At 42.4% G+C, this 27,856-nt stretch overlaps 1 protein-coding gene across 2 annotated transcripts in view; it reads left to right on the top strand.

The window, feature by feature from the left end:
* uros (uroporphyrinogen III synthase) overlaps positions 1-27,334 on the top strand; it is a 71,862-nt gene extending 44,528 nt beyond the window's left edge. The window contains exons 7-10 of one of the 2 annotated variants that reach the window (XM_012958524.3): positions 21,159-21,242; positions 23,447-23,529; positions 25,259-25,360; positions 26,311-27,334. In XM_012958524.3, coding sequence (XP_012813978.1) covers positions 21,159-21,242; positions 23,447-23,529; positions 25,259-25,360; positions 26,311-26,436 — 395 coding nt within the window. In that variant the 3' untranslated portion in view covers positions 26,437-27,334. The remainder of the gene's footprint in view (positions 1-21,158; positions 21,243-23,446; positions 23,530-25,258; positions 25,361-26,310) is intronic. The other variant, NM_001113852.1, reaches the window with a different exon arrangement.
* The last annotated feature ends 522 nt before the right edge of the window (positions 27,335-27,856 follow it).

A 27,856-nucleotide genomic window follows, 5' to 3' on the forward strand; every position in this document is an offset into this window, starting at 1 on the left:
AAGGCTATGCTATGGACAAAACAAAAATTTTTCGAAAAAGCTAACAAACCAGATACCCTATTAGCCAGGAGACTGAGAGGCCTCCGGAAAGCCCAAACTATACCCCTAATTAAATCAAAAACAGGCGCAATAACTAACATCCCAAATCAGATAAATAGCGCCTTTGTAGAATTTTATTTTGAACTATATAATAGAGAAAAAACAGAGCAAACAGCAAACGTAATACAGAATACTAATAGGTATCTGCAATCGTGTAAACTACCAAAGCTCAACCATGATCAGCTAACATTCTTAAACGCCCCCATTACAATGGAGGAGATTACAGATACCATTAAAAAGAAACTGAAACCATCAAAAGCCCCGGGCCTAGATGGCTTCACAGGGAAATATTATAAGACATTCAAGGAAACCCTAGCCCCGCAGATGGTGAAACTATATAATGCATTCCTGACAGACACCCCCATCCCTCCAGAAATGCTAATATCTCAAATAATAGTAATACATAAAGAAGGTAAGGACCCCAAACTCTGCTCAAGTTACCGCCCAATCTCATTAATAAACACCGACATAAAGATTTTTGCAAAGATACTGGCAGAACGCCTAAATCTATTACTACCAAATCTGATACACCCAGACCAGGTTGGCTTTATTAGAGGCCAAGATGCAGCAGATAACATAAGGAGAACGATAAACATAATAGACCAAGTGCATGCTAACAAACAACAAACCATCTTATTATCATTAGACGCTGAAAAAGCGTTTGATCGCGTAGATTGGCGGTACCTAAACACTACCTTAGAAGCATTTGGCATAATAGGCCCATTCCTCAACGCGATCAAACGCCTCTATACCAACCCGAAAGCTGAAGTTAAAACAGGCTCACTAAGGTCACCCCCCTTTGAAATCAGGAGCGGCACAAGACAGGGCTGTCCCCATAGGCGGATTTTCCATAAGGCTAGGGGAGGCTAAGCCTCCCCAAACCTGCTTGGCACATTAAAAAAAAACAAAAACAAAAAAAATCCTTACTCCGTTTCTGCACTGTCCTGGAAATGAGTTCCTCAAGCCCGTTTTGCTGTGCTCCGATTGGATCTTTCTTCTTGTTGATTCTCCAATCAGAGCACAGCTTCCTTGACAGACCGTAAAATTGACCAATCAGAGCACAGATGCACACAGGGATCGGGAGATTTTGCAAACTGGAAACAGTGCAGAAATGAAGACTGAAAAGAAGAATCTGCAGCTGTAACTTTACCAAGAACCAACTCTCAACTTTTGCTGCAGTTTTCATCCCACAGGTACTATACAGTTCTAAAGAATCACTAGCTGACATTAAATTGTTTTTTGCCTGACCTGACATCTATAATAATTTATAATCTATCCCCTACCCTAACAGATGGAGGGTAAGTTAACTCTTTCCCTCTGAAAAAGCTCATTGTGTGTTTATATATTTGTTGTTGTTTTTTGCACTTACTATTTTTTTTTTTGTCATTGTTTTGTTCATTTATAGTAAGTTACAGTGGGGCCAATGTTGTGTATCAGTGCCAGTGTTATAGTGCCAGGGCCTGAATATCTGCCATCCGTACCCACTGTGTTTCACTGTATATAATGTGCTGGTTTTGTAAATACGGACTGCGTCTCACTGTATATAATGGGGAGTCAGTATCCACTGCCTTTCTTGCTATAAAACTAACATAAACACATCTAAAGGGGTGGTTCACTTTTAAGTTAACCTTTAGTATGTTATAAAATGGCCTATTCCTAGCAACTTTGCAATTGGTCTAATTAATTTTTTTGAATAATTTGCCTTTCTCTTCTGCCTCTATACAGATTTCAAATGGGGGCCAAAAAATATTGCTCTGTGAGGCTACAATTTTATTATTATTATAATTTTGTATTACTTATTTTTCCAAGTAGGCCCCTTAACTATTCATATTCCCATCTCTTGTTTAAACCACTACCTGGTTGCTAGGGTAAATAAGACCCTAGCAACCAGATAGCTGCTGAAATACCAAATGGAGAGCTGCTGAACAAAAAGCTAAATAACCGAAAAACCATTAAAAATAAAAGTGAATTTGAATGCGAACTAGCCCTTTAAGCTAACTGATCACAAACACAAATGTTTGCAGATCCCCTAACAGAAGTGCACGTATGAATACTTTTACATCCTAAACATTTTAGGGTAAAAAAAAAAAGCACCCCCACCCGCACTTTTGTACAGTATCCCTGGGAGTCAGTGGGAACGGCAAGAGGTAGTTGGGAGGTTAACTTTTTACGCCAGCAGCGAATCCACTAAGTGTCACATTAGCTGTAGGTCAGTCTGTGTATGGGCCATCTTTAGCCTCCCCAAACACAAAAGTCATCCTCCGCCTATGGCTGTCCCTTGTCACCCCTCCTCTTCGCGCTATGCATTGAACCACTAGCCCAGACAATACGGCTAAGTCCAGACATTACAGGGGTAACAATTGGCGAGGACATCTATAAATTAAGCTTATTTGCGGACGATATATTGCTAACATTGGTTAACCCGCAGATAGCCCTCCCCAATCTATATAGAGAACTGGACAAATTTGGTAAAATATCAGGTTACAAAATAAACTTAACAAAATGTGAAGCCCTGAACCTATACATACCCCATGATAGAGCAATAGCAATGGCTCAATATTGCCATTTTAAATGGAAGCCAAAAGCAATTAAATATCTGGGGGTAATGCTTACTGAGAACTCACATGACCTATCAAAGTATCATTATACCCCACTAATGGAAAGGTTAAAAAAGGATATACAGCAGAAAATTACTACAGAAAAGCAAATATAAAGGAGGTCTAGGGGTTCCAGACCTGTTCGGATACTATAAAGCAGCCCAACTTGCTCAGGTACAAGCATGGCACATGTTAGAAGGGCAACCACGCTGGGTTACGCTAGAACAAGCGCTGGTCCAAGACACAAAACTGTCTGAGATAATGTGGAAACCCACCCCCTCAGCATTCCTGAAACATGGGCCCCCATGTATAGCCCACTCATTACAATTATGGGCAGCCTATAAATATAGGGACAAATTATGCAAACCAAAATCTCTAATGACGCCACTACTCCAAAACCCAGCCTTCCTACCAGGTACTATAATATCTGACTTCAGATGGTGGGCACAGAATGGAATTACAAAAATAGGCGACTTGCTTACTGGGAGCAGAGTCAAGTCATTTAACACCCTGAAAGAAAAATATAACATCCCCCGACGTGAATATTTTCGGTACTTACAACTAACACACTGGGTGAAAACCCTCCTGAGGGGAGGATGTGACGGAAGCTACTCGAAATATGAATCTGAATGCAAAAAAGGATTGAAAACTAAGGGTACTATATCCTGCATATACTACCATATGATACATGAAACTGATAGCAACCCCCCCAAATTTCAAGAATGTGTACTTTCCAAAAATATATGGTTTTGTGGGGGTCTCTGTATGGTTAGGGGAAGTTTCGGCACATAATACACTGACAGGGGGCTCTGTGTGCAAAAGCTGAGCTGGCAGGCGAGAAATCCTTATGCGCTATTTTCATTTTGGGGTCAGTACATACTGCAGACTTGGGTATATCTATGCATATTGGGCATCAAACTGTTCAGTAGACCTCTGGTGTTCCTATTTGGGGTGACTTGCCTTTGTATGCAAGAAATTGTGTGAGATAAATGCGGCAAATTGCAACATTTTTATGCAATTTTCTAAATGTCATATAAATCTGCAAACTTAGGAAAGCTTTACAGCTTGGTACTTTGGAGCAAAAAGAAATGTTTACCCATTATAGATTCGGGGGGATGTGTACTTTCCAAAAATATATGGCTTTCTGGGATGAGTGTACTTTTTTTGTAGCATTATCCCACATAAAGGATGTAAATGTGTTGATTTTGCAGGAGCTGAAATTGATACATCATATGGGGGTATGTTCCCATTGGGGCCCCTACATGCCACATACTTAGGTAAACCTATACATATTGGGCATCAAACTGTTCAGTGGACCCCTGGCGTTCAAATTTAGGGTGTTTTATCTTGGTACCTAACACTATGTAGGAGATAAGATGCTGCGAAGTGGAAGCTTTGAGGGGATTTTTTGAAATGTCATCAAAATTGCTAACTTTACAAAAGCTGTGTGGCTTGGTACTTTGGAGTAGAAAGACATGGGTACCCATTTTAGATTCGGGGGAATGTGTACTTTCCAAAAATATATGACTTTCTGGGGTGAGCGTACTTTTTACTAGCTTTATCCCACATATAATGATGTAAATGTGTTGATTTTGCAGGAGCTGAAATGACAGAAATGACAGTACATATGGGGGTATGTTCCCATTGGGGCCCCTACATGCCACATACTTAGCTAAACCTATACATATTGGGCATCAAACTGTTCAGTGGACCCCTGGCGTTCATATTTAGGGTGTTTTATTTGGTTACTTTATGACCTGTAGGAGATAAGATACTATAGACTGGAAGCTTTGAAGCAATTTTTTAAAAAAATCACAAATTTTGATAAAAACCAATAACTTTAGGAAAGCATTGCGACTTGATACTTTGGAGTAGACAGACAGTTGTGCCTATTCTGTATTCCCCAGAATCTGTTCTTTCCAAAAATGTACAATTTTCTGGGATAAACCTTCTGTTAGTGGAAATTTTGTCCTTGAAATCTAAAGTATGCAGCTTTCTGGAGCAGTGCTTTGGAAATTTGGTAATGTACTGCTGGGAGTTTTTGACCTATACAAGTGACAAATCTCCATAAAACTATATATATTTGGTATTGGCACGTTCAGGAGACATGGGACTTTCCAAATCAGTTGTATATTCGTGCATAAAATAATTTTTGTTTCTAGTATGTGTGTTTATATTATGGAAAATTAGATTTTTTTTTGCATTTTTAGACATTTAGAAGCCTATATCTTGTTACAGAATTGGAATTACACAAAAATTCTACCATATTTTGAAAGCTTAGGTTGACCTGAAAAAAACTATATATTGTTTTCCTGGGTAAACTAAAAGTCCCCCTGAGGAAAGGCCCCTAAAGTGAAACAGTGCAAAATGTTCAAAAACCGTCTGGCAATACAAGTTCCGCTTTGACCAAAACAGCTGGCAGGAAAAGGGTTAAAATAATTTCCTTTTTCTCTGTATCAATAAAACAGTGAGTTTGTACTTGATCCCCACTAAGATACCATTAATCCATACTGGAGGCAAAATAATCCCATTGGGTTTCATTAATGTTTAAATTAAGGTATGGAGATCCAAATTACAGAAAGAAACTCCAGGTCCCGAGCATTCTGGGTAACAGGTCCCATACCTGTATCATAAATCGTGAGCTGCCCTTGAAAGTGCAAAACAGAGGATTTGGGGGAAATGTAGCCATTGAAAAAGTCATAACGACAACCGCTTTAGCCCATTTCTGGGCCAAGCGGTCACCGGGACATAGGGAGGTTAAGTGACTTCTGTCCAGGGGTCACAAGGGCGTAACCAGTGGTGAGGCATATTTCTAGCTATGGGGGGATTAGAACTACTGGCTGGCTGGCTGGCTGGCATGCTTAAGGCGGGTGCCTTGACCACTTAGCCACGCTTGCTCCTCCCGCTTGTAGGATGTTTTTTTCGTCCGCTTGTCATCGTCATATTGGCAGTTGGCCTATCCTAACCGACTGAATGAAATGAATGATTTTAGCGCAGAGAGGGAATTTTTTAGAAATGTGAAATTTACCACATTTGAAGAGGTTTGCAACCTGTGTCAGAAGATACCCCGCACAAGGGTATAAGTTTTACCCCCGGGGCAAGAGAGGTCCCCAAATTTGCCCCATTGACTTATAATGGGGATTTTGGCGAATAACTAGTTTGTCGTAGACCCATGAATGAGGTGTCAAACCGTGCGGCTTATTCGGGAATGGGGTGCTATGACTTTTCTGAGGGGTGGGCGGTTAATTGCCCCAGCAGGGGGCAATTAACCACCGTTTGTCGTAGACCTATGAATGAGGTGTTAAACCGTGCGGCTTATTCGGGAATGAGGTGCTATGACTTTTCTGACCGGTGGGCAGTTAATTGCCCCAGCAGGGGGCAATTAACCACCGTTTGTCGTAGACCCATGAATGAGGTGTCAAACCGTGCGGCTTATTCGGGAATGGGGTGCTATGACTTTTCTGAGGGGTGGGCGGTTAATTGCCCCAGCAGGGGGCAATTAACCACCGTTTGTCGTAGAACCATAAATGAGGTTTCAAACCGTGCGGCTTATTCGGGAATGGGGTGCTATGAATTTTCTGAGGGGTTGGCGGTTATTTGCCCCAGCAGGGGGCAATTATCTGCCCATAGACTTAACATTGAGACCAACTTTGACTAAGTCCCGCACCGTTTGTCGTAGACCCATGAATGAGGTGTCAAACCGTGCGGCTTATTCGGGAATGGGGTGCTATAACATTTCTGAGGGCCGGGCGGATAATTGCCCCAGCAGGGGGCAATTAACCACCGTTTGTCGTAGACCCATGAATGAGGCTTCAAACAGTGCGGCTTATTCGGGAATGGGGTGCTATGACTTTTCTGAGGGGTGGGCGGTTAATTGCCCCAGCAGGGGGCAATTAACCACCGTTTGTCGTAGACCCATGAATGAGGTGTCAAACCGTGCGGCAATTAACCACCGTGCAGCTTATTCGGGAATGGGGTGCTATGACTTTTCTGAGGGGTGGGCGGTTAATTGCCCCAGCAGGGGGCAATTAACCATCGTTTGTCGTAGACCCATGAATGAGGTGTTAAACCGTGCGGCTTATTCGGGAATGAGGTGCTATGACTTTTCTGAGCGGTGGGCAGTTAATTGCCCCAGCAGGGGGCAATTAAGCACCGTTTGTTGTAGACCCATGAATGAGGTTTCAAACCGTGCGGCTTATTCGGGAATGGGGTGCTATGACTTTTCTGAGGGGTGGGCGGTTAATTGCCCCAGCAGGGGGCAATTAACCACCGTTTGTCGTAGACCCATGAATGAGGTGTCAAACCGTGCGGCAATTAACCACCGTGCAGCTTATTCGGGAATGGGGTGCTATGACTTTTCTGAGGGGTGGGCGGTTAATTGCCCCAGCAGGGGGCAATTAACCATCGTATGTCGTAGACCCATGAATGAGGTGTTAAACCGTGCGGCTTATTCGGGAATGAGGTGCTATGACTTTTCTGAGCGGTGGGCAGTTAATTGCCCCAGCAGGGGGCAATTAAGCACCGTTTGTTGTAGACCCATGAATGAGGTGTCAAACCGTGCAGCTTATTCGGGAATGGGGTGCTATGACTTTTCTGAGGGGTGGGCGGTTAATTGCCCCAGCAGGGGGCAATTAACCACCGTTTGTCGTAGAACCATAAATGAGGTTTCAAACCGTGCGGCTTATTCGGGAATGGGGTGCTATGAATTTTCTGAGGGGTTGGCGGTTATTTGCCCCAGCAGGGGGCAATTATCTGCCCATAGACTTAACATTGAGACCAACTTTGACTAAGTCCCGCACCGTTTGTCGTAGACCCATGAATGAGGTGTCAAACCGTGCGGCTTATTCGGGAATGGGGTGCTATAACATTTCTGAGGGCCGGGCGGATAATTGCCCCAGCAGGGGGCAATTAACCACCGTTTGTCGTAGACCCATGAATGAGGCTTCAAACAGTGCGGCTTATTCGGGAATGGGGTGCTATGACTTTTCTGAGGGGTGGGTGGTTAATTGCCCCAGCAGGGGGCAATTAACCACCGTTTGTCGTAGACCCATGAATGAGGTGTCAAACCGTGCGGCAATTAACCACCGTGCAGCTTATTCGGGAATGGGGTGCTATGACTTTTCTGAGGGGTGGGCGGTTAATTGCCCCAGCAGGGGGCAATTAACCATCGTTTGTCGTAGACCCATGAATGAGGTGTTAAACCGTGCGGCTTATTCGGGAATGAGGTGCTATGACTTTTCTGACCGGTGGGCAGTTAATTGCCCCAGCAGGGGGCAATTAAGCACCGTTTGTTGTAGACCCATGAATGAGGTGTCAAACCGTGCGGCTTATTCGGGAATGGGGTGCTATGACTTTTCTGAGGGGTGGGCGGTTAATTGCCCCAGCAGGGGGCAATTAACCACCGTTTGTCGTAGAACCATAAATGAGGTTTCAAACCGTGCGGCTTATTCCGGAATGGGGTGCTATGAATTTTCTGAGGGGTTGGCGGTTATTTGCCCCAGCAGGGGGCAATTATCTGCCCATAGACTTAACATTGAGACCAACTTTGACTAAGTCCCGCACCGTTTGTCGTAGACCCATGAATGAGGTGTCAAACCGTGCGGCTTATTCGGGAATGGGGTGCTATTACATTTCTGAGGGCCGGGCGGATAATTGCCCCAGCAGGGGGCAATTAACCACCGTTTTTCATAGACCCATGAATGAGGCTTCAAACAGTGCGGCTTATTCGGGAATGGGGTGCTATGACTTTTCTGAGGGGTGGGCGGTTAATTGCCCCAGCAGGGGGCAATTAACCACCGTTTGTCGTAGACCCATGAATGAGGTGTCAAACCGTGCGGCAATTAACCACCGTGCAGCTTATTCGGGAATGGGGTGCTATGACTTTTCTGAGGGGTGGGCGGTTAATTGCCCCAGCAGGGGGCAATTAACCATCGTTTGTCGTAGACCCATGAATGAGGTGTTAAACCGTGCGGCTTATTCAGGAATGAGGTGCTATGACTTTTCTGAGCGGTGGGCAGTTAATTGCCCCAGCAGGGGACAATTAAGCACCGTTTGTTGTAGACCCATGAATGAGGTGTCAAACCGTGCGGCCTATTCGGGAATGGGGTGCTATGACTTTTCTGAGGGGTGGGCGGTTAATTGCCCCAGCAGGGGGCAATTAACCACCGTTTGTCGTAGAACCATAAATGAGGTGTCAAACCGTGCGGCTTATTCGGTAATGGGGTGCTATGAATTTTCTGAGGGGTGGGAGGTTATTTGCCCCAGCAGGGGGCAATTATCTGCCCATAGACTTAACATTGAGACCAACTTTGACTAAGTCCCGCACCGTTTGTCGTAGACCCATGAATGACGTGTCAAACTGTGCGGCTTATTCGGGAATGGGGTGCTATGACTTTTCTAGGGGGTGGGCGGTTAATTGCCCCAGCAGGGGGCAATTAAGCACCGTTTGTCGTAGACCCATGAATGAGGTGTCAAACCGTGCGGCTTATTCGGGAATGGGGTGCTATGACTTTTCTGAGGGGTGGGCGGTTAATTGCCCCAGCAGGGGGCAATTAACCACCGTTTGTCATAGACCCATGAATGAGGTGTCAAACCGTGCGGCTTATTTGTGAATGGGGTGCTATGACTTTTCTGAGGGGTGGGCGGTTAATTGCCCCAGCAGGGGGCAATTAACCACTGTTTGTCGTAGACCCATGAATGAGGTGTCAAACCGTGTGGCTTTTTCGGGAATGGGGTGCTATGACTTTTCTGAGGGCCGGGCGGTTAATTGCCCCAGCAGGGGATTACAGATAGCGCTCACAGGATATCTCCTGTATTACATACCAGCTGGGCACTATTATACGGCTCAGAGAATATCTTCATTACTCTCCTATCAGCTCCCCAGTGTAGATTCTGTTCTATGATTATTTCCACATATCCTAATCAAATTTCCAAAAATAACCTTAAAAGGCACTTGCTGATTTTGGCGGCCTTTGTAATCCCCCCCATTGTGCCTGTGCTGCAGCTCAGCTCACCTATCTATTGGCTTCTTATTGCCAGTGATAAGAAACTTATTTTTTTCCCATGACAGTTGCTTTCAGCTGCCATAGACAGCATGATTCCACTCACCGTGACAGGGGCAAGCAGGCATGCTTATGGTGGGCAATTTGATAGCTGGTACAGGTATGGGATCCATTATCTGGAAACCCATTATCCAGAAAGTTCCAAATTATGGAGAGGCCATCTCCCATAGACTCCATTAAAAGCAAATAATTCTAATTTTTTAAAATAATTTACTTTTTCTCTGTAATAATAAAACAGTGAGTTTGTACTTGATCCCAACTAAGATACCATTAATCCATAGGCGGAGGGTGACTTTTTTGTTTGGGGAGGCTAAATATGGGCCGTACACAGACTGACCTACAGCTAATGTGAGACTTAGTGGATTCGCTGCGGGTGAAAAATATAAACGTCCCAACTACCTCTTGCCGTTCCCACTGACTCCCAGGGATACTGTGCAAAAGTGCGGGTGGGGGTGCTTTTTTTAACCCTAAAATGCTTAGGATGTAAAAAGCATTCATACGTGCACTTCTGTTAGGGGTTCTCTATACATTTGTGTTTGTGATCAGTTAGCTTCAAGGGGTAGTTAACCTTTAAATTAACTTTTAATATGATGTAGACATTGATATTCTGAGACAAGTTGCAATTGGTCCTCTTTTAATTTTTAATGGTTTTTCGGTTATTTAGCCTATTGTTCAGCAGCTCTCCATTTGGTTTTTCAGCAGCTATCTGGTTGCTAGGGTCTTATATACCAGGTAGTGGTTTAAACAAGAGATGGGAATATGAATAGTTAAGGGGCCTGCAAGGAAAAATAAAACTGTAGCTTCACAGAGCAATACTTTTTGGTCAGTGACCCTCATTTGAAAGCTGGAAAGAGGCAGAAGCAAAAGGCAAATTGTTCAAAAACTATAAAAAATTAACTAGGAAGACCAATTGCAAAGTTGCTAGGAATAGGCCATTCTATAACATACTACAAGTTAACTTAAAAGTGAACCTCCCCTTTAGATGTGTTTAAGTTAGCTTTATAGAGAGAGAGGCAGCAGGTACTGACATTCCAGGCACGTTATATACAGTGAGACGCAGTCTTTATATACAAAACCAGCACATTATATGCAGTAAGACGCAGTCTTTATATACAAAACCAGCACATTATATACAGCGAGACGCAGTCTTTATATACAAAACCAGCACATTATATACAGTGAGACGCAGTCTTTATATACAAAACCAGCACATTATATACAGTGAGACGCAGTCTTTATATACAAAACCAGCACATTATATGCAGCGAGACGCAGTCTTTATATACAAAACCAGCACATTATATGCAGTAAGACGCAGTCTTTATATACAAAACCAGCACATTATATACAGTGAGACACAGTCTTTATATACAAAACCAGCACATTATATACAGTGAGACGCAGTCTTTATATACAAAACCAGCACATTATATGCCATGAGGAGCAGTGGGTACTGATGGCAGATATTCAGGCCCTGGCACTATAGCACTGGCACTGATACAGAGCAATGGCTTCACTGTAACTAACTAGAAATGAAAAAAACTATGACAAAAGTAAAAGAAAAATAGAAAGTGTAAAAAACCATAACAAATATATAAAAGCACAATGAGCTTTGTCAGGGGGAAAAGTTAACTTAACCTCCATCTGTTAGGGTAGGGGATAGGGATATTATAGATATCAGGTGACAAAAAACAATTTAATTTCAGCTAGTGGGTCAGTCTTTAGAACATATAAAGTATAGTACTTTTGTATAGTACCTGTGTATAGTGCCTGTGGGATTAAAACGTTCAAAGTTGGTTCTTGGGTAAAGTGTACAGCCTGCAGAATCTTCTTTTTTTTGTCTTCAATTCGGCACTGCCTCCAGTTTGCAAAATCTCCCGATCCCTGTCTGCATCTGCGCCTTGATTGGTCAATTTTACTGCCTGTCAAGAAAGCTGTGCTCTGATTGGACAATCCACAAGAAGAAAGATCCAATCAGAGCACAGCTGATTTCTGCAGAACCCGGAGAAGATTTGCAGGACAGTGCAGAAACGGAGCCAGGTTTTAAGGTGCCAAAGCAGGTTTGGGGAGGCTTAGCCCAGAATGTGTACTTTCCAAAAATATAGGGTTTTCTGGGGGTCTGTGTATAGTTAGGGGGGGGTTACTGCACATAATACACTGACAGGGGGCTCTGTGTGCAAAAGCTGAGTTGGCAGGCGAGAAATCCTTATGCGCTATTTTAATTTTGGGGTCAGTACATACCGCAGACTTGGGTATATCTATGCATATTGGGCATCAAACTGTTCAGTAGGCCTTAGGTGTTCCTATTTGGGGTGACTTGCCTTTGTACGCAAGAAATTGTGTGAGATAAATGCGGCAAATTGCAACATTTTTATGCGATTTTCTAAATGTCATATAAATCTGCAAACTTAGGAAAGCTTTACAGCTTGGTACTTTGGAGGAAAAAGAAATGTTTACCCATTATATATTCGGGGGGATGTGTACTTTCCAAAAATATATGGCTTTCTGGGGTGAATGTACTTTTTTTGTAGCATTATCCCACATAAAGGATGTAAATGTGTTGATTTTGCAGGAGCTGAAATGATACATCATATGGGGGTATGTTCCCATTGGGGCCTCTACATGCCACATACTTAGCTAAACCTATACATATTGGGCATCAAACTGTTCAGTGGACCCCGGGCGTTCAAATTTAGGGTGTTTTATTTGGTTACTTTATGACCTGTAGGAGATAAGATACTATAGACTGGAAGCTTTGAAGCAATTTTTAAAAAAAATCACAAATTTTGATAAAAACCAATAACTTTAGGAAAGCATTGGGACTTGATAGTTTGGAGTAGACAGACAGTTGTGCCTATTCTGGATTCCCCAGAATCTGTTCTTTCCAAAAATGTACAATTTTCTGGGATAAACTTTCTGTTAGTGGAAATTTTGTCCTTGAAATCTAAAGTATGCAGCTTTCTGGAGCAGTGCTTTGGAAATTTGGTAATGTACTGCTGAGAGTTTTTGACCTATACAAGTGACAAATCTCCATAAAACTATATATATTTGGTATTGGCACGTTCAGGAGACATGGGACTTTCCAAATCAGTTGTATATTCGTGCATAAAATAATTTTTGTTTCTAGTATGTGTGTTTATATTATGGAAAATTAGATTTTTTTTGCATTTTTAGACATTTAGAAGCCTATATCTTGTTACAGAATTGGAATTACACAAAAATTCTTCCATATTTTGAAAGCTTAGGTTGTCCTGAAAAAAACTATATATTGTTTTCCTGGGTAAACTAAAAGTCCCCCCGAGGAAAGGCCCCTAAAGTGAAACAGTGCATAATGTTCAAAAACCGTCTGGCAATACAAGTTCCGCTTTGACCAAAACAGCTGGCAGGAAAAGGGTTAAAATAATTTCCTTTTTCTCTGTAATAATAAAACAGTGAGTTTGTACTTGATCCCCACTAAGATACCATTAATCCATACTGGAGGCAAAATAATCCCATTGGGTTTCATTAATGTTTAAATTAAGGTATGGAGATCCAAATTACAGAAAGAAACTCCAGGTCCCGAGCATTCTGGGTAACAGGTCCCATACCTGTATCATAAATCGTGAGCTGCCCTTGAAAGTGCAAAACAGAGGATTTGGGGGAAATGTAGCCATTGAAAAAGTCATAACGACAACCGCTTTAGCCCATTTCTGGGCCAAGCGGTCACCGGGACATAGGGAGGTTAAGTGACTTCTGTCCAGGGGTCACAAGGGCGTAACCAGTGGTGAGGCATATTTCTAGCTATGGGGGGATTAGAACTACTGGCTGGCTGGCTGGCTGGCTTGCTTAAGGCGGGTGCCTTGACCACTTAGCCACGCTTGCTCCTCCCGCTTGTAGGATGTTTTTTTCGTCCGCTTGTCATCGTCATATTGGCAGTTGGCCTATTCTAACCGACTGAATGAAATGAATGATTTTAGCGCAGAGAGGGAATTTTTTAGAAACGTGAAATTTGCCACATTTGAAGAGGTTTGCAACCTGTGTCAGAAGATACCCCGCACAAGGGTATAAGTTTTACCCCCGGGGCAAGAGAGGTCCCCAAATTTGCCCCATTGACTTATAATGGGGATTTTGACGAATAACTAGTTTGTCGTAGACCCATGAATGAGGTGTCAAACCGTGTGGCTTATTCGGGAATGGGGTGCTATGACTTTTCTGAGGGGTGGGCGGTTATTTGCCCCAGCAGGGGGCAATTATCTGCCCATAGACTTAACAATGAGACCAACTTTGCCGCACCATTGTCGTAGACCCATGAATGAGGTGTCAAACCGTGTGGCTTATTCGGGAATGGGGTGCTATGACTTTTCTAGGGGGTGGGCGGTTAATTGCCCCAGCAGGGGGCAATTAACGACCGTTTGTCGTAGACCCATGAATGAGGTGTCAAACCGTGCGGCTTATTCGGGAATGGGGTGCTCTGACTTTTCTGAGGGGTGGGCGGTTAATTGCCCCAGCAGGGGGCAATTAACCACCGTTTGTTGTAGACCCATGAATGAGGTGTCAAACCGTGCGGCTTATTTGGGAATGGGGTGCTATGAATTTTCTGAGGGGTGGGCGGTTAATTGCCCCAGCAGGGGGCAATTAACCACCGTTTGTCGTAGACCCATGAATGAGGTGTCAAACCGTACGGCTTATTCGGGAATTGGGTGCTATGACTTTTCTGAGGGGTGGGAGGTTTATTGCCCCAGCAGGGGGCAATTAACCGCCCATAGACTTAACATTGAGACCAACTTTGACTGAGTCCCGCACCGTTTGTCGTAGACCCATGAATGAAGTGTCAAACTGTGCGGCTTATTCGGGAATGGGGTATGGTGTGCTATGACTTTTCTGAGGGGTAGGCGGTTAATTGCCCCAGCAGGGGGCAATTAACCACCGTTTGTCGTAGACCCATGAATGTGGTGTCAAACTGTGCGGCTTATTCGGGAATGGGGTGCTATGACTTTTCTGAGGGGTGGGCGGTTAATTGCCCCAGCAGGGGGCAATTAACCACCGTTTTTCGTAGACCCATGAATGAGGTGTCAAACCGTGCGGCTTATTCTGGAATGGGGTTCTATGACTTTTCTGAGGGGTGGGCGGTTAATTGCCCCAGCAGGGGGCAATTAACCACCGTTTGTCGTAGACCCATGAATGAGGTGTCAAACCGTGCGGCTTATTCGGGAATGTGGTGCTATGACTTTTCTTAGGGCCAGGCGGTTAATTGCCCCAGCAGGGGGCAATTATCCATCCATAGACTTAACATTGATACCAACTTTGACTGATTCCCGCACTGTTTGTCGTAGACCCATGAGTGAGGTGTCAAATTGTGCGGCCTATTCGGGAAAGGGGTGCTTTCACTTTTCTAAGGGGTGGGCGGTTAATTGCCCCCGCAGGGCCCAAAAATCCCATTGACTTAACATTGAGGCCAACTTTGACGGATTGTAGCGCAGAGAGGGAATTTTTTAGAAACGTGAAATTTACCACATTTGAAGAGGTTTGCAACCTGTGTCAGAAGATACCCCGCACAAGGTTATAAGTTTTACCTCCGGGGCAAGAGAGGTCCCCAAATTTGCCCCGTTGACTTATAATTGGGATTTTGGCGAATAACTAGTTTGTCGTAGACCTATGAATGAGGTGTCAAACCGTGCTGCTTATTCGGGAATGGGATGCTATGACTTTGCCCCCAGCAGGGGGCAATTAACCACCCATAGACTTAACATTGAGAACAACTTTGACTGAGTACCGCACCGTTTGTCGTAGACCCATGAATGAGGTGTCAAACCGTGCGGCTTATTTGGGAATGGGGTGCTATGACTTTTCTGAGGGGTTGGCGGTTAATTGCCCCAGCAGGTCGCAATTAACCACCGTTTGTGGTAGACTCATGAATGAGGTGTCAAACCATGTGGCTTATTCGGGAATGGGGTTCTTTGACTTTTCTTAGGGGTGGGCAGCTAATTGCCCCAGCAGGGGGCAATTAACCACTATTTTTTGTAGACCCATGAATGGGGTGCTATGACTTTTTTGAGGGGTGGGCGGTTAATTGCCCCAGCAGGGGCAGTTGTCACGGAGAGCTGAAGGAAACATTGTAATATTGGGGCACGAGTTTTGCCACGGCAAGCACCACTCACATTTTCTTCAGGAAATTTACCTCTCTAGTTATTATTGTTATTCTGTTGTTAGGATTCTAATTAGATGCTCGTCAGTTCATTTCCAGTCTATAATTGAACCAATGTCAGATTGTTAGAGGCAAATTTGCCCCCAGTGCAGTAACCCACAGCCACCAATCAACAATTATCTTTTGTCAGTCTACTGCAGAGATATTTTATTGGTTGCTCTCGGTAACAGCAGTGGGACAAAGTAAATGAACTTCACCCTAACAACCAAGAGCAATGTCAGTTTCAAACAGATCCGCAGAATGATAAAAAGGAAGGAAATATGAAATTGACTTTCCCTTTGTCATCTGAGGTTTTTTTTTTTAGTTTGATGTGTTTGCTTAACTCTTCTTCTTTATTCTCCTGCGCAAATGTCAGCAGTGCATAGAGCACATTATGAGTAACGTGCCATGAAATATTTCTTAGCACAAGTGGCATTTCTGCAAAATACACATTTATACTGCTGGAAAATGGCACTTTACCAGGTCAGGTGGCGCAGATTATAGCTTCAGGTGACCCTGGCTTCATTTATTCCTTAATGCTCGTCATAGGCAAGGAAGTCGTATTCCTCCCTGACATCTCCTTTATGAACTTCATTTTGTTCCCCCCCTTTGTGCTCCTGCATCAGCAGAAGGTGGAACATGGGGGCTGAGTGAGTATAACACAGAATGGCTGGTTGCAAGGACGGACTGGACCCACCAGGAAACCTGATATCAAGGGCCCACCCTCATAACAAATAGAGTATTGTGATTGAATATATTATATAATGAATGAAATGTATGTGATACATCTGTGTCACTTATTTAAGGTGGTTCACCCAGAAAGATGTACTGCAGGAAAAAGTCACCAAAAGTATCCGCTGTAGGAAAGCATCTTCATTTACATTTTCACAGCTAGGCACACTTTGCCTTTACACAGACACTGGTCTGGTTTCAGAGCCACAGCACCAACTCATGTCATATTTATTGTAATATGGGTAGTCCAGTCCTATATTACATGTGTCTGTGTGTTTAAGGTTCTTTAGCTAAGAGTTTTAGGCCGGTTTTGTCTCTAAATCTTAGAACTTAATGGGGGTCATTTACTTAATGCAGCGCAGGGTGCAAATTGCAATAAAAGAGCACAGTCGGCTATGTTTTTTGCACTTTGCAAATACAGGTATAGGACCTGTTATCCAGAATGCTCGGGAGCAAAGGTATTCTGGATAAGGGTCTTTCCGTAATTTGGTTCTCCATACCTTAAGTCTACTAAAAAATCAATAAAATATTAATTAAACCCAGTACGATTGTTTTGCACCCAATAAGGATCAATTATATCTTTGTTGGGATCAATTACAAGGTACTGTTTTATTACTACAGAGAAAAAGGAAATCAGTTTTAAAATTCTGAATTATTTGATTAAAATGGAGTCTATGGGAAACGGGCTTTCAGTAATTCGGACCTTTCTGCATAACGGGTTTCCGAATAAGGGATCTCATACCTGTATACTCAATTATAAAAATAATGTACATAACATTTTATTGGTGCACAGAATGACAGCAAATCAAATAAATAAATCAGTTCGTAATTATATAAATATAACATACCCCATAGCAGTGTAATCTTCATGTACCACGGCCACATAATGTAAAGTAAAATATAAAAAAAAAGTGCAGGCTGAGAGCAGCGAAGCTAACTCTGTGTGCCCTCAGCCTAAGCATTTGTATAGCAGAATGGATATAAATGGGGTATAACCTAACTGGGCCATGCCTCCACTGACTAGGTGAACAGGGGGTTGGCAGACCCTGGATGAAAATGCTTTTTTAAATGAGTGCTAAAAATTGCACTTTTTCACCACTTAGTGCAATTGCATCCATGGTCAAAGTAAATGACCTTGGATGTTTTTTGATGGAGACGTTTTGGGGGTTTTGGTACTGGGGAAAACAAAAATGAGCCCACACTATTTAGTCACCAAGCAAGCCCCCTATTCTCTGGTAAAGCCTGACTTATGAAACCAAGTTGTAATTCAGTGAGTTTTCCCTTGCATCAATGCGCTAGCTCCCAGTGTGTTAGGGGCTGATATTTTACCTGAGCCAGTAGCCCTTATGGGAAATGTTGCACAAAGAGCATTGAGTGTTCTTGTACAGAAATACAGATCAATACACAATTATACAGATTGCATATGCCAGTTAGTTTTATTAAATGAAAGGGATTTCTCTTGGACCAAAACAAATAGCCCTGAGTCCAATGGATTGTTCTGCTGTATGTAACTGTATTTTCTCAATTTCTTTTTTTCCTCACTTGGAATAATGAAAGGGGAAACATAACGTTTTAATCTCCCTTGTCACAGGTGACTAATCTCCCCACGAAATGCCATCCCACCGGCGAGAATTTAAACCTCCGGTGGGATCCTATACGTGGCGCCGAAATCGCGGGTTTCCTCTCAAGGCAACTTTGGCAATCGCAGCACCACGTATACCATCCCACCGGAGATTTACCTACATTCTCGCCGGTGGGATGGCATTTCGGGGAGATTAGTAGCCCTTGACAAGGGAGATTTGTCTCAGGCAACTAACCTCCCCGTGTGCCACAGTCCTTTTACTGCAGGATTTTCTACCATCTGTTGTCCCACATAGATGGATATGTTAGATTAGAAAACAGAGCATAGGTGTTAAAGCCTAAAATAAGCAATGCTGGGGGTTGGCATTAGAAGAAGGCTTGGGCCACAGTCTACCTAAACCCGAGAGTCCATTTTAAGCAAATAATTAAAAAATTTCTAAATGTTCAATTTTTCTCTAAAACAATAAAACATTAGCTTGTACTTGATGGTAACTAAGCTGCATGAATCCATATTGGTGGCAAAACAATCCTATTGGGTTTATTTCATGTTTATATGTATGGTGATCTGCACTTTTATTCACATTTCCTTTGAGGAACCAGGGCAAATTCTCTCACCACTTCCCTACCAGCCATACAGTAGGCAGTACTAGTAGGTAGGTAAAGTGCTACAGGCAAGTTATCTGACAAGGGGTATTTATTCCTACTTTTTCAAGGAGCAGATTACAGTGATAGGTATATTAGGGGGTTCTGGGTTGTGTGCTCTTAAACAAATTTTGGTTTGGAAGCCGGAGTTCCCCTTTAAGTCTCCCTGCACCTTATGCTGTACAGTTAGATTGTGAGCTCTGTGGCGGTAGAGACCCTTGCCTAAACACCTCTATGTGCAGCATTGTCTGTAATCACTATTGTTGTAGAACTATAAAGTTTCTCCTAATTTACCCTTGGCTGGAGCACTGCCAAGGGGAGCAATAATTTGTACTGACCCGGTGGCAGAAGAGCTATAACTGCAGGCCCAAAGCCCATAGTGCATATAAATTATTCATGCTAAATCAATGCAGCCAATTGCTCTGCTGATGCAGGTACTATTATTGCCCAATTTGCAGATCATTTCTTTGTATTCATTACAGAAAGCCCATGCTAGAGCTGCCCTGCTCTTGTTGCCAGTGAATATGGAACAGGCACAGTTAGTTATTGCTGTATGGCACCAGCAAGGCATGTTTTAATCTGCCATTTAATATGGAAGCACCTTGTTACTGTTTTATTGTGGCTTTGTGCATCTGCGCCATGTCTCTGGTTTATAGCTGTAGTACTCAGCTGCCATGTCCGGCCTCCAGATAAGCCTCATACAGAGAAGGCTATGTTTGACTATAAATAAATGTCTTTCTCCGAAGCCGTTTCATTGCTCCGAGGCTAAAAAGCAGTTGTGCCCATCAATGCCACTTTAAATCACGTGCAGCAGTTTAGAACTGCCCGTAAAAAGGACACATTATGGTGAAAAATTCTAACAGAGTGATTTCCCGTCGTCTACGCCGTTAAGAAAAAACAGATTCGCTGCCTTGTCCTGTTTGATATTGTAAACAATAGTAAGGAAAGCAATAAGTGCCACTTTCTACTGCCCTTGTCTTTCTTGCTTGGTGGCTTCAAAGACAGCTATGAAAAGAAAAGAAACCATTTAATGTTGCTCTCACAGATCGAAATTGAATTCTGCCCGACTGATCTCAAGCATAAGGCTTACACAGTTCTAATGGATTGGCCGGACTTTATATTGACAGGATTCTATAAGTTTATCTTGCCTTTTCAGCTGGTCAGTGAGAACCCAAGCTGTGCTTTACCCTGGCACCAGGCATGGTAATAACTGGCACAGTTTCTCATTCTATAGCAACTTTAAAGGCTCCCATAAAGCACAACGTGTTATGCCCAGTTATTATAATAGATAAGTGAACCTTGCTTTGATTTGCTAATCATTCTCAGTTTCATAGGAGGTTCTTTGTATCCATGACTTGGATACTTGGTAAAGGTGTGTGCACATTTGCCCACTGAAGCCATAATTTATAGGTGAAATGCGTTATGCAATATAATGTGGCATTTGGAGGAGATTAGTCGCCCGCAGTAGAGAAGACTTATAACGGGTGACTAATCTCCTCGTCTGTCATAGCTGATTTATGATTCATATGCTTTCCTCAAGGGATGTCTGTGCATGGATGAGTGACATGGGAAGGGGCTTATGCCTGAAGAACAATTAGAGAAATAGATACACCTGAAAGCCCCGTTTGCAGGTCAATTTGGGTGGGATTTGGGGTGAAACATATATTCTGTCCTAGATATTGGAAGTGTGACAACACATATACATACATACATGGATGGAAACGTTTCTGTGTAATCTCCTAAAGGATTAGTCTAGCCTGCCAGAGAATCTACCAGAGGGCCTGTGCCCTTTTTGGCCACAGAGTATGAGAATTGCCCTTTCTATTTTCCACCATTAATCTTTACACCATATATGTAATTTAGCCCTTACTCTATCTAACACTTGTGAGAGTGGGGCCTTTATGTCAGGTACTGTGATGGGCCCTAGAACTGGGTGGGATTCTACAAATTTATCATTAACAAAAACGCTTCCTGAGTTTGCTTAATGCTTGTATGCAGAGATACTATAAAACTGCATGGGCTACATGGGTTCCTTGTAATTCCAGCCCAATTCTTCAGGAATGATTCTTTACTTTTTATAATACACATGAAATCATGAACCCCTATTTATAATTGGTGCAAGCCACTATGTTTTTCTGCAGTGTCAGAGGTCATAGGAAATTACCCCTTAAATGTATTTACATAGATGTGAACTTCAACTCTGCCTGTTGTGTTCAGCCTTGGGACAAACGTTCTAAATCAACAAGCCATTAATGGGTGTGTAACATCAGTTATTTTTTTCAGAGGGATTATCGTATTCTGCACCCATTCTTTTTCCTTGTGGATCTTTGAAAAGAGAGGTTCTTCCTAAAAAACTTCAAGAAAAAAGTAAGTACCAAAATAAATGAACTTTGGGGGTATAAGGATATAAGAGATTATCACCCTGACACATATGCATTGCTTGAAACCCTATGGAGAATATTTATATTTATAAAGCTGTGTTTAAAAAAAGCACTTAATTTTGTCTGAATGCCTGGAAGATTTATAAAGCTGTATATGTATCTGAGCCAACCACATAGCCCAGTGTAACATTTTGAGAAATTACCATCAAAGTGCTCTGGGGAGCTCAATATTGTCGTGATACCCCGCTGCCTTATCAGGAAGATACATACAAGATACCAGCTGCCTGTATAGTAAGAGAGGGGGGGGCAGGTAGACATACTAAGGACAATGTCCAGAGGAGCCAAAAAGTCCTGCCTTGGGGCACTGAATATTTCTAGGCACATCAGATGTTCCATCTGGCTTTGTTGTGAGTTGCCAATTTTGCATTATGTCAAACAAGAGCTTGGGGGGAGCTGCTTAGAGGCCCCTGTAGTTATATCATTCTTGCAGCACTTGGTTGTCACTGGGCTCCCTATGGTTCCCTTTGAACCCAGCAGAAACAGTGTCTGCTCATAAGTTATGTTTGGTACTTTTACATGAGTATAACCTTATATCATATACCTGCCCATATTGCATTCCCACACAGCCCCAGGGGAAGCTGGTTACCCAGCTCTGAAAAACATCATGTGCTTTTTTAATTGTTCTTCTGACAATATCTAGGGGGCTGATTTACTAATCCACGAATCCGAATCCAAATTAGAAAAATTTGGATTGGAAAACGAACATTTAGCAACTTTTTCGTATTTTTTTGCGATTTTTTCGTCGCCGTTCCGACTTTTTCGTAAATTGTTTGCGACTTTTGCGGAACCGTTACGACTTGCGCGAATTGTCGCAACTTTTTCATAGCCATTATGACTTTCGTGAATTGTCGTGACTTTTTCATAGCCATTATGACTTTACGACTTTTTCGTAAATTGTTTGCGACTTTTGCGGAACCGTTACGACTTGCGCGAATTGTCGCGACTTTTTCATAGCCATTATGACTTTCGTGAATTGTCGCGACTTTTTCATAGCCATTATGACTTTTGTGAATTGTTGCGCCTTTTTCATAGCCATTATGACTTTAGTGAATTGTCGCGACTTTTTCATAGCCATTACGACTTTCCCGAATTGTTGCAACTTTTTCGTATTAAGCGCTCGAAAAATTTGTGACAAATCGCGAAAAAAATCGCAAAATACCGATCATTATGAAAAAAACGCATTCGGGCGCTTTTTGGACATTCGTGGATTAGTAAATGTGCCCCTAGGTGTGTTTTCCATTGTTTGAGCTATGTGATGTTTATCCATGTTATACACAATCTTGTAATCCACCACAGCCAAGACAGTCAGGTATTCCATTTTACTATTCTAACCGCACTAGTTCAGGGCTATGGAAAGCTCTAAGCTAGGCTTGTGCATAACATAGTGATGTATAGGGTCAAGCCATTGGCCAAACATCCCAAATAGATAATGATCATTTTATCCTATTATAGAAACATCTCACTTGAGACTTTTCACAAGTATTGATAATATTAACTTTCCTAAAGCTATAATGCTGTATTTCCAATGCTACACTGTGCTTGGTCGTGCATTGTACTCTCTAGTTGAACCCGACTTCCTCAAGAACTTCAATTCAACTTTCGTAAACTGTATTTTCAGTTTCTGCAGCTTTATAAATGATTTCTGTTCCTTTTATCTCCTCTCCTTATATAAACATTCATTTTCATTTACGGGCGCCTGTGTGAGAAGATAATAAAAACATAAAGCTTGGGCAGGTGAGCGCTCGGCTAACGGCAAGACTTTCCAGCTTGAGAGAAAATTGAGTTGAGTTGTAGAGTGCACCTTGAGAGGGTTTGGGAAGATGAAAACCCTCGTGCTGAATGGGTCAGTCCGTTAGCGCACAGTATAATATGAACGGCTCCTGCATTCATTTTAATAAGCAGTTTAAAAGGTAACAATCATCTGAGGTTTCTCACTTTTTGATGAGAATTGTACAGCGTGTCCTGGCCGCTATGAATGCCTGATGGTATTATCAAGATTTCCATAAGGAGAATGGAAAATGTAAGCGCTCATTTTCGCCTTGTGAAATTGCATACGTAGACAGTGAGGATATTGCTGCGTTACGGGGCCGACAGCTTTATAGAAATACATTTTTTATTTTCTAATTACAGAGGTACCTCTAGAGACCATTACGGTTTATCAGACTGCCCCGCATCCTGCCGTACAAGACTCTCTTATGAATTATTTCACTAAGGTTGGTATCTGGACTAACAATGCCTTATATCTGTGTAGTTCTAATAAATGAGCCCATTCACTTACCCTTTAAAAAAAAACCCTTTCTGCTTCTGCCTTTGGATTTAAAAGCGATTTTTGAAGTATTTTTTAAAACTGCCAAGTGGCACTTCCCCGTAACTAATGGACACCATTCAGATCCATTTTAAAATCTTTACCAATTATTTTGTGTTTTAGGACCTTCAGTACTTTCAGCAATAACACTTCTAAGGCCGAGCCTGATATATCATATTTTTACAGGATCAATTAAGCTTTAGGTATTGTCCTTTGTGAGTTCCAGCCGTGGAATAATTATGTTTTATACAAGTGCCAGTTTATGAGTAATAAGAGAGCACTAGGCTCAAGATTTCTTGAACTCTTCAGAAACAGAGAGGATTTAGTTCACCGTACTTGGCACTTATGTAGCCAAGGAGATTTGAAGAATTAAAGGGCAACCAGACACCACAATATATTAAAGATAATTGGGTGGATCTGGAGTGTAGGAACATCAGATGATCTGCTAATGACCCCCTTTCTGATGGGACTTTCAAACTTGATTGATATCTGAACGATTTTTGGCAAGATATCGATTGGGTGCCTACTCTGGACCTAGACCTTACAAGAGCACTTTATTATCGACCTGAGCAACCAAATACATAGCAAACAAAAGAAATGCAAAGGATTTGGGGGTTCTCTAACAAACCCTTCCTTTAATATATGCTTTTCATATAACGGTAACAGTCATTCCGACAAAACAGATCTGCAAGCCTATTATTGGGTTCCAGCAAATACAGTCCTAATCAAGAACAGGCATTGTTTACAGTGCTAATAAAACTAGTTTTGCTTTACTTTCGGCTTCCTTTATTGGGCTACTTTGGGGGCAGTTTTTGATGTCAGTTTACCCATTCAGAGTGGCCACTGTTTGCATCAGTGTATTGTCTCCTGGGCACACTCGGCACCCGGTGTGGTTAGTTTACACAGGAGGGAGTAAATAAGTCTGCCATATTGAAGTCTCCTATTGCTTTGCTATGCACCTGAGTCAATAAGGACTGACTGCACTTCAGATAATGTTAAATGGAAACATGGGTTAAACATGGGTTTAAAGGAACTGCAACCGTAAAAACTGCTTACTTATACATAATATATCAGTTTAAATATCTTATACTGAACCCCACCACTGTAATCATTAATGGTCACTACTGAATTATACCCACGCACATTACCTGGGGTAAGGGGTATTCTACATATGACATTATGTGGTTTGGAGGGTGTATAAGAAAAATGGGCAAAATTTGGGAGGAAACCAGACAGACATGGGGAGAAAATACAAACTCCATGCAGATAGTACCCTGGCTGGAATCTGACTTCAGCATACCCAGCCATAAGGCAGCAGTGCTAACAATTGCCCTACTGTGATACCCATCATGGGCAGATCAGCCTAATAACTTTTGATCAAGGCAGGAACTGGGGGAGGGCAGAAGATGCACATGTCTAGGGCACAAGGCTGGGGGGAGGCACGTACCTCTTCCGTCTGCCTACCCCTAGTACAGGGTCCTGGAGGTTGCAATTTCTGCAGTGACAAGCAGGCTTTTAGTCACTCTGTTGCCCGCCTGTCACTCTACCTCATCACTTTGCTGCTTGTTTTGTTTGATTTGTTATTTTGATTATGAATATAAATTCTCTTCTTTTTGTATTTTCCAATTGTTGTTCAGGAAGGTGTCCCAGCAAGTGTTGTGTTCTTTAGTCCGTCTGGAGTAAAATATTGTCTCAAGTTTCTCAAGGACCTACCTAATGATCAGCTTAATCAAATAAAGGTAAATTCTTTACACCTAACAATAAAATAAGCCCGGTTATGTCTGTAGTTTTGGTGTAAAAAGTAACTTACAGAAATGTAATAGAGGTGACTGGTAGTCTGAGCCACAAACTGGAGCAAAGGGCTTATCTAGAACACATCTAGCAGCTTACCTGGCATTGGCCAGGTAAGCATTGGTTTGGTATTCCAAACCAATGCTTACCTGGCTAATTCTTCTCAACAGCTGTGATAGGCAAGAAAAGAAGTTTTGGATCTTGATGTGCCCTCTTCTGAGTGTCAGTGACACTGCACATGCTCAGTGGGCTCTGGGCAGCTGTAGAGAAGCTTAGCTTCTGGGGTCATCAGAAATCAGCAGAAAATGAAGTTCCCTGGTGCTGGAAGCTGATGCTACTAGGATGAAAATGAATTGATCGCTAATTCCCAGGCTCATCCCTAAGCTCAGGTAACTGACAGCAGCTCAGATACTGAGCTGTAAATAAGCTAAAAGAAAAGAGGGAGCCATTTGTGGGCACTTCAGAGGCACATTTGATGATTCAAAATAATGTGAAGAGTCATTATTAGACTGCAGCGTAAATATACAAATACATTCTCCTGTAAGAACTACAAGCTGCACTTTGTATGCAGGTCAGGCCTTGGCTCACCACTTGCCATTCTCCTCTGACTCGCCTGAAAGTTCTGTATAAGACTTTTGATTTCTGTTCTGACCATGTCACTCTGCATTTGTAAAGAAACTCTTAGAAGCAGAAAGAGTGACATAAGGAAAGGCAGTACAACTGACAGCTGCACAAAAGGTCACCGCTATAACAGACATTCATAATATTTGTTTGCAGTGACATTTGGCAGTAGAATGCATCACTTTTGGCCAGATTTCTCTCTAATAATAAGTAAAATGAAAGGGGTGGGTTATAATTATCTGGAAATTGTTCTTTATGATTTTTCCTACCCTTTCAGTTTGGCGCCATTGGCCCTACAACTGCGGAAGCAATGGCCGAAGAAGGCATCCCGGTGTCATGCACTGCTCTGAACCCCACGCCTCAGGACTTAGCAATAGGAATAAAGCAAGCTGACATGCAATAAAAATGCTAATTGGGCTTGATGGACCTTCTGCCAAGTGCGGCGTGAGTGAGCTTCGTGATGAAAGGTTATCGATTCCCTGCAACTTCTTGGGAAAGTCTGTACTGAGTTAAATAATGGTGCAATAAAATGCTGACTCCAAGGGTAACTGTCATTGAACATGTCAACTGCAACTTGTGGCAGTGTTTACTTTCTTCTGCATCTTATGATATGTATATAACCAGGCCTATGAATTAGCAGATCATGGGTCTATAGGGAATAAGCAACCTCTGTTACTGCATTGCACCTTCCAGCAGCCCCATTGCCTTGATCCCCAACCCGTGGCTCATAAGCAACATGTTGCTCCCAGTGGCCTTAAACTAGGTGCCCATTTTAAAATGGGTCTTGGAGGCAAGTTTTGGAAGTCCGGAGACACAGTTTTACTCCAAGCAGAGCCTCCTGCAGGCCAGCAGTCACATGGGGCTACCAAATAGCCAATCACAGCCCTTATTTGGCACCCCCAAGGAAATTATTTCATGCTTGTGTGGCTCACCAACATTTTTTATTCACTAGTGTGGCTCATTAGTAAAAAATGTTGGGGTTCCCTGCCTTAGAGGGATGCTGGGAGTTGTAGATCTTTAGCTGAGATTCCAATGTATGGTCTTTATAATAGATTATTTACAAAATGTATCCTTTAAGCACCATGCTATGCAGGCCTTCACCAAAGAACCCATATTAATGCATTAATGATACGGGCTGAAAAGTTTTCGATTGTGGGTAAGACCAAAGCGCACAGAGACGAGTTGATGTTCACCTATGTTAGTAAATCAGCCCTTCAGATGGTTTATTTGTGGCCCCAAAAATATACAGGGTGATAGTAGGTTTAATGGACTAAAATAAATACAACTTTTTTTTAATCTCACCATTTGTGAAAAATATATATTAATTGGTTATTTTTCCCTTTTTTTGCTCCCTAGAGGATTTTCCTGCTCAGTTATATGTTGTATGTGTATATGTGAGTTCACAATATTATTATATACTTTATGTTTCCCTGCAATTGGCCTTATTTGTCTCCCAAAGGCCCTTTAGAAGTAAACATCCATTGTAGAGCCTATGGCTAATAATCCCCTGGAGACTTCAAGCTTGGACCTAATAAGTCCAATTGAGCTGAGGTGAAAGTTCTGCTGTGTGCATGTGTTGTGTCCTTGCTTCCATATTTACTTGAGAACTCAAACTTTACTCAGGGTTTACTAACAGAAACCAAGCTCAGTACTTAGCAAATGGCTGATATGTACAAACAGTTGGGGGGGGGTGCTAAGCAAATAAGGAAAAAGAAATTGGTTTTGTTCAGCTGCGCTAAATACACTTAGATACTGACATACAGACATTTTTTCCTTCCTTTAAACATTACTCATTAAATATTCCGGTTCCAGTGAGGGCAGTG

This window comes from Xenopus tropicalis, chromosome 7 (assembly GCF_000004195.4).
Source record: "Xenopus tropicalis strain Nigerian chromosome 7, UCB_Xtro_10.0, whole genome shotgun sequence".
NCBI classification, from domain to species: Eukaryota; Metazoa; Chordata; class Amphibia; order Anura; family Pipidae; genus Xenopus; species Xenopus tropicalis.